We start from the raw sequence: 12,933 nt of genomic DNA, 5'->3' as shown, positions 1-12,933 counted from the left end.
GCCTAACCAGACATGATTAATAATAGCCAAAAAGTAAAAACAATCCAAATATACATCAACTAATAAAATGGATACATGATATATCCAATCCATATGATGCAATATTATTTGGCATAAAAAAGTCAGGCCAGGTGTAGTGGCTCACGCCTGTAATCCCAGCACTTGGGAGGCTGAGGCAGATGGATCACTTGAGGTCATGAGTTTGAGACCAGCCTGAGCAACATGGTGAAACTGCATCTCTACTACAAATACAAAAATCAGCCAGGTGTGGGGGTGCACACCTGTGGTCCCAGCTACTTGGGAGGCTGAGGCATCAAGAATTGATTAACCTGGGAGGTGGTGGTTGTAGTGAGCCAAGATTGCACCACTGCACTCCAGCCTGGGCGGCAAAGCAAGACTGTGTGCCAAAAAAAAAAAAAAAGCCGTCACATACTTTAGGATTTTATTTATGTAAGGTGTCCAGGCCAGGCGTGGTGGCTCACGCCTGTAATCCTAGCATTTTGGGAGGCCAAGGCGGGCGTATCACCTGAGGCCAGGAGTTCGAGACCAGCCTGGCCAACATGGTGAAACCCTGTCTCTACTAAAAAGATAAAAATTAGCCAGGCATGGTGACAGGCGCCTGTAATCCCAGCTATTTGGGAGGCTAAGGCAGGAGAATCGCTTGAACCCAGGAGGCGGAGGTTGCAGTGAGCCGAGATCACGCCACTGCACTCCAGCCCGGGGGGCAAGACTTTGTCTAAAAAAAATAGGGGTCCAAAACAGGCAAATCCCTAGCTTGATGGCTGCCCAGGGCTGGGGGACTATGAGAAAAATAGGAAATGATGGCTAATGGGTACAGGGTTTCTTTTTCGGATGATGAAAATGTTCTCAAACTAACTGTAGTTGATGGTTGCACAACTGTAAATACACTGAAGACTGCTGAACTGCACACTTAAAACTTCCAAAACAACATGTTCCAAATCTCTATATATTGAAGAGAAAAACTGTTCTTGTATAGAATAAACTCTACTTTTACTGCTTGACAGAATACCTGTATCCAATGGCATAATCTTAAAATACAAGAACCACTTTTACAGGAGCAAAATTTACTGCTCTTAGCACCTACCATGCACGTATCACCATGGTAAGTACTGCAGAGGACGGGATAGTCTTACCTTCAAAGAGCTTGTGATCTGACCCCAGAGAAAAGAATACATACAATTGTGTGATGCTTTTTGACGTCACTTCTAACACCAAATGTGGGGTACCTTTTCTCATGGCACCAACTGGGTGTACAACAACTCAGTCCTATTCTGACACTATCTGAAGTTAGCTTTGGAGAAGACTGTCCTTATTTCAGAAGCCAGTTGCAAGTCGCTGGTCCCAGGCTACCTGCACATTTCTATCCTACTTGACTACAAATTTCGGGTTCCCACTACTGCCTCCTCAGGTCTGATGATTTGATGGAATGACTCACAGAACCCAAGAAAGCCTTTTAACTATTACTGTTTTTTTTTTTTTTTTTAAATAAAGGATGCAGCTGAGGAACCACATGGAAGAGATGCATAGCGCAAGGTGGAGAGGGGCTGCAGAGTTTCCATCAAGTCTCTGGGCATGCTACCCACCCAGTATGTCGAGTTGTTCACCAACCCGGAAGCACACCAAATTAGGAGTTTTTATAGAGTTCAATCTCTAGCCCTGCGACCCCAAGGTTGGTGAGTGGGCCGACAAGTTTTAACCCTCAAATCAAGTGATTGGCCTTTCTGACTAAACCCACTATGAGGCTATCTAGGGGCCCCACCAAAGTCACCGCCCAGTAGAACAAACTCATGTGTGGTCCAAAGTGGATCACTAGGAACGACAAAGACACTCTTAGCACTCTGCAAACTCCAAGTGTTTTTGGGGAGCTCTGTGCCAAGAACTGGGACAAAGACCAAATATTCACTTACTCTATTACAATGCTAAAAATATCAAATAAAGTAACAACCTGGAATGGAGGTGATGGCCTTGCAGGGATCTAGTTTAACCTTGAACTCTTCAGTATTTTTTTTTTGAGACAGGGTCTCGTTCTGTCACCCAGGCTGGAGTGCAGCGGCGACATCTTAGCTCACTGCAACCTCTGCCTCCTGGAATCACGCTAGCCTCCCACTTCAGCCTCCCAAGGAACTGGGACTACAGGTACGTGCCACCACGCCCAGCTATTAAGTTTTTGTATTAATGTTGAAGGGATTTATTACAAAGAGAGCAAGGTGAATTTTCTGTTTTCAAGTTACACATCTTTTTTGTAAAAAAATTATAACACAGAAAGATCTAAAGAAACCAAGAACTAGGTACCAAGCACATTTTAGCGAACAGCTTTTCTTTTATTTTCTTTTTTTTTGAGTTGGAGTTTTGCTCGTGTTGCCCATGTTTGAGTGCAATGGTGCGATCTTGGCTCACCGCAACCTCCGCCTCCTGGGTTCAAGCAAGTCTCCTGCCTCAGCCTCCCAAGTAGCTGGGATTACAGGCGCCCGCCACCATGCCTGGCTAATTTTTGTATTTATTTTTTAGTAGAGACGGGGTTTCACTATGTTGGCCAGGCTGGTCTCAAACTCCTGACCTCAGGTGATCTGCCCACCTTGGCCTCTGAAAGTGTTGGGATTACAGGCATGAGCCACCACACCTGGCCAGCAATTAGCTTTCTAAATACAGACTAGATACACAAAATTTTAATATGAGGAATACCATTATGCTATTCTTCGGTCTGCGATTCCCCTATTTTAACAGCATGTCATGAATATCTTATAACCCTAACCATACTTCTTTCTTTTTTTCTCTGAGACAGGGTCTCGCTATGTCACCCAGGCTGGAGTGCAGTGGTGTGATCACAGCCCACTGTAGCCTCAAACTCCTGGGCTCAAGGGATCCTTCTGTCACGGCCTCCCAAAGAGCAGGGACTAAAGGCACATGCCACCATGTCTCGCAGCAGCCTCTACCCCCTGGATTCAAGGTATCCTCCTGCCTTGGCCTCTCAAGTAGCTGGGATTCCAGGCACGTGCCACCAAGTCTGGCTAATTTTTTTTTTTTTGGTAGAGACAGGGTCTCACTTTATTGCCCAGGCTAGTCTAGAACTTCTGGGCTCAAGTGATAATCCGGCCTTGGCCTCCCAAAGTATTTGGATTACAGGTGTGAGCCACTGAGCACAGCCCCTAATCATACTTCTTTATTTATTATTATTATTATATTTTTTGAGATGGAGTCTCGCTCTGTCGCCCAGGCTGGAGTGCAGTGGTGCAATCTCGGCTCACTGCAAGCTCCGCCTCCTGGGTTCACGCCATTCTCCTGCCTCAGCCTCTCCGAGTAGCTGGGACTACAGGCGCCCGCCACCACGCCCGGCTAATTTTTTTGTATTTTTTAGTACAGATGGGGTTTCACCGTGGTCTCGATCTCCTGACCTCATGATCCGCCCACCTCAGCCTCCCAAAGTGCTGGGATTACAAGCGTGAGCCACCGCACCCGGCCTATTATTTTTTGAGACAGAGTCTCGCCCCGTCGCCCAGGCTAGAGTGCAGTGGCGCGATCTCGGCTCACCGCAAGTTCCGCCTCCCCGGTTCACGCCATTCTCCTGCCTCAGCCTCTCGAGTAGCTGGGACTACAGGCGCCCGCCACCACGCCCAGCTAATTTGTATTTTTAGTAGAGTCGGGGTTTCACCGTGTTAGCCAGGATGGTCTCGATCTCCTGATCTTGTGATCCACCCGCCTCGGCCTCCCAAAGTGCTGGGATTACAGGCGTGACCCACCGCGCCCGACCCATACTTCTTTTTGATAGGTAATATTACAAAGTATGGATGTTGTGATAGTATTTGGAGGTTAAAAGAAAAAAAAAGTATGGATGTAATACAATCTGTTAATCTGGCAGGTCACAAACTTAATTTTATTTCTGTCTTCAATTAATAGTGCTATTGCGCCAGGCGCAGTGGCTCACGCTTATAATTCTAGCACTTTGGGAGGCCGAGGCAGGCAGATCACCTGAGGTCAGGAGTTCGAGGCCAGCCTGACCAACATGGAGAAACCCAGTCTCTACTAAAAAAAATTAGAAAAAATTAGCCAGGCATGGTGGCGCATGCCTGTAATCCCAGCTACTCGGGAGGCTGAGGCAGGAGAATTGCTTGAACCCGGGAGGCGGAGGTTGCAGTGAGCCAAGATTGCACCATTGCACTCCAGGCTGGATAACAAGAACAAAATTCCGTCTCAAAAATAAAAATGCTGGGCACGGTGGCTCACGTCTGTAATCCCAGTACTTTGGGAGGCCAAAGAGGGCGGATCATGAGGTCAGCAGATCGAGACCACCCCGACCAACAACATGGTGAAACCCCGTCTCTACTAAATACAAAAAAAAAAAAAAAAAAAAAAAAAAAAAAAAAAAAAAAAAAAAAAAAAAAATTAGCCAGGTATGGTGGTACATGCCTGTAATCCCAGCTACTCAGCAGGCTGAGGCAGGAGAATTGCTTGAACCTGGGAGGCAGAGGTTACAGTGAGCTGAGATTGTTCCACTGAACTCCAGCCTGGACAAGGCAGTGAGACTCCATCTCAGAAAAAAAATTTTTTTTTAAATAAAAAAAAAGAAAAAACAGAGCTATTGCATTTTAAGACAGTACTGATGAAAACATCCCTCTCCTCATGATTAGTCAAAAATTATTTCCTGGAACTTATTCCTGGTACTAGATCTACTCTGAGACACACCAAAAGTTTCTTCTGAATTCTTTTCCTTTACCAGACAACCACCAAGTTACACAGTTCTCAAAATAAAAAAAAAAAGGTGGGGGGGGGGGGGGGGCGCCAGGCCAGCCTCATGCGTGTAATCCCAGCACTCTGGGAGGTGGGTGGGCAAATCGCTTGAGCTCACAAGTTCAAGACCAGACTGGCCAACATGGCAAACCCCATCTCTACAAAAAAAATTTTTAAAATTAACCAGGGATGGTGATGCACACCTGTGGTCCCAGTTACTAGGGAGACTGAGGTAGGAGGATGTCTTAAGTCCCGGAATTGGAGGCTGCAGTGAGCTGTAATTGCACCACTGCACTGTAGCCTGAACAACAGAGCAAGAAATTGTCTTCCACCTCCAAATTGTGGCAAACTCCATACAACATAAAATTTATCAGCTTAGCCTTTTTAAGTGTACAGTTCAGTGGCATTAAGTACACTCACATTGTATTAACCATAACCACCACCTATCTCCAGAATATATATATATTAATTGAGACGGAGTCTCACTCTGTCGCCCAGGCCAGAGTGCAGTGGCGCAATCTTGGCTCAATGCAAGCTCCGCCTCCCGGGTTCATGCCATTTTCCTGCCTCAGCCTCCTGAGGAGCTGGGACTACAGGCGCCCGCCACCACGCCCGGCTAATTTTTTTTTTACTTTTAGTAGAGATGGGGTTTCACCGTGTTAGCCAGGATGGTCTCTATATCCTGACCTCGTGAACCACCTGCCTTGGCCTCCCAAAGTACTGGGATTACAGGTGCGAGCCAACGCGCCCGGCCGAATATAACTATTTTTAAAATATTAATGTATGAGACACTACAGTTATTTTTATTAAATTGAAGTGCTTTGAAAATTTAAGAGGCCAGGCGCGGTAGCTCATGCCTGCAATCCCAGCACCTTGGGAGGTCGAGGTGGGCAGATCACAAGGTCAGGAGTTTGAGACCAACCTGGCCAACACAGTGAAACTCTGTCTCTAATGAAAATACAAAAAAATTAGCCAGGCATGGTGGTACAAACCTGTAGTCCCAGCTACTCAGAAGGCTGAGGCAGGAGAATCGATCAAACCTGGGAGGTGGAAGTTGCAGTGAGCCAAGATGGCACCACTGCACTCCAGCCTGGGTGAAAAAGTGAGAGACCATCTCAAAAAAAAAAAAAAAAAAAAAAAAAAAAAAAAAAAAAGAAAGAAAATTTAAGGAGGGTGTTAACATTCTTTGAGGTAGAGATAGGGAACATTTTTGAAATCTAGATAGGTTTCATGGAGAAATAGTAGTATTTGATGCTGTGATATGATACACCTCCTTTGGGTATGTAAATTTGTACTTGTAAGATGAGAAGGAAAGATGGGAGAAACACCGCAAATAGATGGAATGAAATCTGGAAGTGAACTAGAACTAGAGGTAAACAGACACAGAAAATTCTTAAGTTTTCAAGTCTGGTTAGCTGGGAAAATGTTGGAGCCATACAAAAAAAAAGAAAGGAGGAGGAGAGGAGAAAGCAGAAGTGGGAGAGAGGGTCAGTTTTGTTTAGCAGAGTTTAAAATACCAGTGGTATAACCAAATACAGTCAAGAGCAGGCAGCTGAAAATGATAATGTATAGACAAGTCTTAAAATCACACCTGGGAGTAAAATGAACAGAGATGGTAGCTGTAATCATAAAATATATAAATGTAAATCGATTCTATGTCTCGCTTATTTCGCCTCCCCAAAATAAATGACCAAACCCTTACCATTTGCCACACTTGCATGATATTGTCTTCTGATACAGAACAAATCACCCAAGGTTCATTGGGATTCCAGGAGAAATCAGATATCTTGGCAGTATGACCACCATGAATAAACTGAAAGAGGGAAGAAAACAAAGATGTGAAATGCAGATAGAGGACATTAAATTACAGACTATTTCAGTACTGTCCAGTGCTTTTAACATACCAACAACTCTGGTGGCCCGTCTTCTGCATCTTCTGGGGATTGTTCCTCTCCAATTTTACTAGTACAAAAGCATAATTTTAAAAGTTAAAACAGATTTACCCTTAGTAACTACCTTTGCAAAGTGTAAATAAAGGAAATAATTATGTAGAGAGAGGAATGAATACAAGATGAATACAAGAATTACCTTAAATCCCAGACATTCAGTCTGCGATCAGTACCACTGGAAGCTAAAATAGTCTCATTGTGAGGTGACCACTGAACCTACACATAGGAATGAAGAAAAGAGCAAAGCCATGAATTAGAAAATAAAGGGAAAAAATTCACAAAATATTTAACAATTTAAAAATTTTGCAAATAAAAGGGAAGAGGAAGTCAAGGTATTATAGACGCTACAGTTAAAATTAAGAGCTGAAGAATTTATTTTATGGGCAGGCGCGGTGGCTCACGCCTGTAATCCCAGCACTTTGGGAGGCAGGTGGATCACATGAGGTCAGGAGTTCAAGACCTGCCTGACCAGCATGGTGAAACCCTGTCTCTAGTAAAAATACAAAAATTAGCTGGGTGTGGTGGCAGGTGCCTGTAATCCCAGCTACTCGGGAGGCTGAGGCAGGAGGATTGCTTGAACCCGGGGGGCAGAGGTCACAGTGAGCCGAGATCATGACACTGCACTCCGGCCTGGGTGACAGACTCTGTCTCAAAAAAAAAAAAAAAAAAAAAAGAACCCATTACTAGACATTACTAGACCCAGGATATAAGCTTTTGTTCCATTCCCACAGCACCCCCTTGCACACTTTTTCTTGAGATGAAGTCTTGCTCTGTCACCCAGGCTGGAGTGCAATGGCAGGATCTCGGCTCACTGCAACCTCACCTCCCAAGTTCAAGCGACTCTTGCACCTCAGCCTTCCAGGTAACTGAGATTACAGGTGTCGGCCACCATGGCTGGCTAATTTTTGTATTTGTGTAGAGATAGGGTTAGGCTGGTATCACAAAAAAAGGAGATGAGGCCTCACCATGTTGTTTCTAGGCTGGACTTGAACTCTTGGGCTCAAGGGATCTTGCTGCCTCAACCTCCTGCGTAGCTAGAGGTATGCGCCACGTGCCCAGCATCATTTTATGTTCTGAAACATCACATCTTGTCTATTCTTGTGGGGAGATCTCAGTTCACTGCAATCTCCGCCTCCCATGTTCAAGTGATTCTCCTGCCTCAGCTTCTTGAGTAGCTAGGATTATAGGTGTGCACCACCATGCCTGGCTAGTTTTTGTATTTTTAGTAGAGACGAGGTTTCACCATGTTGGTCAGGGTGGTCTCGAACTCCTGACCTCGTGATCCACCTACCTCGGCCTCCCAAAGTGCTGGGATTACAGGCATGAGCCATCGTGCCTGGCCTACATCTTATCTATTCTTATTGGCTAATTCTGGCCTCTACCCAAATGCAATCCAATTCTGACCTAAGAACTAAAGTACAGATGACATATACAATAACTGTGTTCCCAAGTATTTACTATGAGTTCTGTATTACACATAAGTCTGATTAAAAATGACTCCATGCAATAATTTTATTAAAGAGTCAGACAAAAAATTTACTACTATATATCCAACAATCAGAGTTTGTTACCAAATATGGTAAAAGTGCTAGCTAGCCTTAAGATACAGAAAAAAAGGGCATTAGTGACCAGCAATTAAGAAGAATTTGGATTCTGTCCAGGCAAGAACACCATCACAAGTAAAGCAAAGAGATAGGGTAAGGATAAAATGTTCACCAAAGCGGGCTGAAAAGTAGAAAATAAGAGACTAAGTATGTAGGAGTATGGCTCACCTAAAACCCAGTTCAGACGCCACCTTCACACACCAGAACTAATCTTTACCACCCTCAGGTTCGTAACACTTGACAAAACCTTTTATTATAGTAATTTCTAAACAAGCCCTCCCTCACTATAAAATTTTGGGCTCGGCTGGGCGTGGTGGCTTATGCCTGTAATCCCAGCACTTTGGGAGGCTGAGGCAGGTGGATCACCCGAGGTCAGGAGTTCGAGACCAGACTGGCCAACATGGTGAAACCCGGCTCTACTAGCTTCGAACATAGTGCAATGATTATTTCTTTTTTTAATTTTTGCAATCAGACCTGGGCGATGACCTTGAGCAGGATATAAACTCCCACATGCTTAGCGTTCCAATAATGGAACACTAGGCATAAATGGGTTTAAACTGATGAGGCAGAAAACACGGAGCCAGAGGTTTAGGCTTGGGTTGAGAAATCAACACATGTGGCATGTAATGAAGGATGAAGAATATATTGGAAGAAGGGAAGAGATCACTAAGTGTCAGAAGCAAGGCTGAAAAAATAATCAGGCACTAGTTTTCCTTTCTTTATAAATTTTTATTAAAAAATAAAGAGACAGGGTTTTGCCATGTTGGCCAGGCTGGTCTCAAACTCCTGGCCTCAAGTAATCCACCCATCTCAGCCTCCTAAAGTGCTGGGATTACAGGCATAAGCTACCATACCTGGCCTAGTTTTCTTAATATCTGAAGAATGTAAGTGGTCAATAACCGTTTGAGAAAGTATAGAAATAACAAAGAAAAAACAATTCCCACAGAAAGTAGCATAAGCATATAGATTTCTATTTTTAGCAACAGCATAAAGCAAATGTGTGCCCACTCATACATCCAGGTTTTTCTTTTCTTTTCTTTTTTTTTTTTTGAGACGGAGTCTCGTTCTGTCGCCCAGGCTAGAGTGCAGTGGCACAATCTCGGCTCACTGCAACCTCTGCCTCCCGGGTACATGCCATTCTCCTGCCTCAGCCACCCGAACAGCTGGGACTACAGGCGCCCGCCACCATGCCCAGCTAATTTTTTATATTTTTAGTAGAGACAGTGTTTCACCATGTTAGCCAGGATGGTCTCAATCTCCTGACTTTGTGATCCGCCCGCCTCAGCCTCCCAAAGTGCTAGGATTGGCATGAGCCACCTGGCCCGGCAGGTTTTTCTTAAAACAAACAAAACAGTAGCATTAGTTTCTCTTACCTGGAATATTTCATCCTTATGTGACTCAAAGGAATGCAACTTAAGTTTCAGATTTCTCAGATCCCACAAGGCAACAGTCTATGTACGAAAAGAAAAGCAAGAGTAAATCAATTTTTTAAGATAAGAAAAAAAATACTGTAAGTAAAATATCTCTGCAATTCAAAAAAAGCTAGAGAAATTATGTTTTCTATTAAAACAAATGAAACTGACCTTGTCAGCTGATCCTGTGGCAAGAATGAACTCACTATAAGGATTGAAAGAAAGGCAGTTCACTTCAGCAGTGTGAGCGTCAACTGAGTGGCTTGGTTTGGAAGTATTGTTTGAACGAGTATCCCAACTTCAGTGAAAAAAAAGGGAAAAAAACCTTGAAATGGTGACCAAACATAAAACTTAGACAAGATATTTAGAAAAAAACCCTGAATGGATTCTACTCACATCATAAGTTTCTGATCATCAGCAACTGACCCAAACAGAGACTCATGGAGTAGATGCCAGGAAACATCTTCTACTACTGCCGTATGCCCTGTAAAGATGGTCTTCGCATCTACCACTTTTCCCTCCTTTGGAACGGCACTGATGTCCCACAGGCAGATGGTCTTAAATGTAAAATTAACCATTATATAAATGGAAGATTCTCACCTCCCCACACACCCCCCAAAAAAAACCAATTGGTAACTAGCCCAGATTTGCTTCAAAATGGGAAGGATACGCACGTGGTCATCTGAAGCACTAAGTAAGTGCCCACTGAGATTTGGGTTCCAAGAAAGCCCATAGCCTTCCTTCTGATGTCCACGGAGACGCAAGTCTGGGTTGCACTCTCCAGAAGGATCTGCAAAGTGACAGACACATCAAGACTACCCAGTCCCCTGGCACTCTGGGCCTACTGAGCATAATGGAATTTTGGTCAAGATGTCTAAAGCTCTTAACATTTATAAATGATATAGGAACCGTTATGACCAAAGAGATAATGCTTAAACAGCACCAGTATTTTGTTCTATGTAAAAAGGCATTATTTTTTCACAGAGGAAAATGAAGAAAAATATACACGTATCAATACAAATCACAAGAGGTTAAATTACACAGGGTAACATGCAATTAAACTCAGAGTGAGCGGAACCATGTATTTCTGTAGTGACTCATTTGTATTTGAACAGAAAAGGGCACGTACCTGGTTTAGAAGGATGTTTTGTATAGTCAAAGACAAGAACATCACTGGAAGGAGTCTTTGTTGCAATGATACAAGGGTTCTGGGGCATGTAACGGGCCCTGTTTACTTCTCCTTCATGGTTGATCTTGATTTCTATTTCAATTTTTCCACTAACTGAACCAAAACCTCCAAATTCTGTAAATAAATTAATTGCAAATGAGGAAAAAACAAGAGCTACTCTAAGAGGTTACCCATAGTGTAAGCACATAGGCAAGGACTTTTCCTTAGCAACAAACTGGCATAATTACTAGATGTAATCTATACATTTGCTAGCACTATGAAGTGCTTTCCTACCCGTGACTCCAGGTAGTTAAATAATAAGAAATACAGTCAGCCCTCCATATCAGTGGGTTCTTCATCCATGAATTCAACTAACCATTAATTGAAAATATTCAGAACAACACTGCACATGTATTGAACATGTACAGATTTCCTCATCATTATTCCCTGAACAATAGTCTATTTATATAATATTTACATTAGGTATTATAGGTAATCTAGAGACATTTTAAAGTATATGAGAAGATCTGCATAGGTTATGTGCAAACATTATGCCATGCTGTATCAGAGACTTCAGCATCTGTCAATTTGGGTATCCAAAGGAGGTCTTGGAAACAATTCCCCATGGATTCTGAGGGATGGCTGTATTATATTACCATCTGAAATTAAGGAAAACTAGAATTCTACTGATGCAGGGTCCAGCCCTACGGGGCTTAGCGGGTGTTCTCCCCGTGTGCAGAGACGAGAGACCATAAGAAATAAAGACACAAGACAAAAGAGATAGAGAAAACAGCTGAGCCCGGGGGACCACTACCACCAAGACGCGGAGACCGGTAGTGGCCCCAAATGGCTGGGTACGCTGATATTTATTGCATACAAGACAAGGGGGTGGGGTAAGGGGGCTGAGTCGTCCAAGTGATTGATAAGGTCAAGCAAGTCACATGATCATGGGACAGGGGCCCTTCCCTTTCAGGCAGCTGAAGCAGAGAGGGAAGGCAGCATATGTCAGCGTTTTCTTCTGTGCACTTATCAGAAGGATTAAAGACTTTAAGACTTTCACTATTTTTTCTACTGCTATCTTCTAGGAACTTCAAAGAGGAATCAGGAGTATGGGAGGAACATGAAAGTGGACAAGGAGCATGACCATTGAAGCACAGCACCACAAGGAGCGGTTTAGGCCTCCGGATGACTGTGGGCAGGCCTGGATAATATCCAGCCTCCCACAAGAAGCTGGTTGGTGGAGCAGAGTGTTCCCTGACTCCAAGGAAAGGGAGGCTCCCTTTCATGGTCTGCTAAGTAACGGGTACCTTCCCAGGCAATGGCGTTACCGCTTGACCAAGGAGCCCTCAAGTGGCCCTTATGCAGGCGTGACAGAGGGCTCACCTCTTGCCTTCTAGGTCACTTCTCACAATGTCCCTTCAGCACCTCGTTCTATACCCACCGGTTATTCCTTGGTTATATTAGTAATACAACAAAGAGTAATATTAAAAGTTGATGATTAACAATGTTTATACTAATGATTGATAATGTCCATGATCATCTCTGTATCTACTTTGTATTATAACTATTCTTATTCTAACTATTTTATTATACTGAAACAGTTTGTGCCTTCAGTCTCTTGCCTCAGCATCTGGGTAATCCTTCGCCCACATACTTCAAAAACAGATCTTAATAAAGTTTTCGGTGGCTCACGCCTGTAATCCCAGCACTTTGGGAGGCTGAAGCGGACAGATCACCTGAGGTCAGGAGTTCGAGACCAGCCTGACCAGTATGGTAAAACCCTGTCTCTACTAAAAATACAAAAATTAGCCGGGAGTGGTGGCAGGCGCCTGTAGTCCCAGCTACTAGGGAGGCTGAGACAGGAGAATTGCTTGAACCCGGGAGGCGGAGGTTGCAGTGAGCTGAGATCGTGCCACTGCACTCCAGCCTGGGCCACAAAGCAAGACTCCGTCTCAAAATAAATAAATAAATAAATAAATAAATAAATAAAGTTTTCAAATTTCAAAGTATAAATAAGTATGCTGAATAAATAAAACCAATGCTACTACTATAAT

At 43.7% G+C, this 12,933-nt stretch overlaps 1 protein-coding gene across 1 annotated transcript in view; it reads right to left on the bottom strand.

Moving 5' to 3' along the window:
* Positions 1–12,933, bottom strand: part of RBBP4 (RB binding protein 4, chromatin remodeling factor) — a 29,837-nt gene that overhangs the window by 1,620 nt on the left and 15,284 nt on the right. The window contains exons 4-11 of the mRNA XM_003276372.4: positions 10,841–11,014; positions 10,386–10,501; positions 10,108–10,268; positions 9,883–10,009; positions 9,673–9,750; positions 6,835–6,911; positions 6,651–6,708; positions 6,449–6,559 (exon numbers count right to left, since the gene is read on the bottom strand). Of these exons, the coding sequence (XP_003276420.1) occupies positions 6,449–6,559; positions 6,651–6,708; positions 6,835–6,911; positions 9,673–9,750; positions 9,883–10,009; positions 10,108–10,268; positions 10,386–10,501; positions 10,841–11,014 (902 nt within the window). The remainder of the gene's footprint in view (positions 1–6,448; positions 6,560–6,650; positions 6,709–6,834; positions 6,912–9,672; positions 9,751–9,882; positions 10,010–10,107; positions 10,269–10,385; positions 10,502–10,840; positions 11,015–12,933) is intronic.

Source organism: Nomascus leucogenys, chromosome 12 (assembly GCF_006542625.1).
Source record: "Nomascus leucogenys isolate Asia chromosome 12, Asia_NLE_v1, whole genome shotgun sequence".
NCBI lineage: Eukaryota > Metazoa > Chordata > Mammalia > Primates > Hylobatidae > Nomascus > Nomascus leucogenys.
The sequence above is the reverse complement of the archived record's forward strand: the minus strand, read 5'-3'. Positions and strand labels throughout refer to the sequence as shown.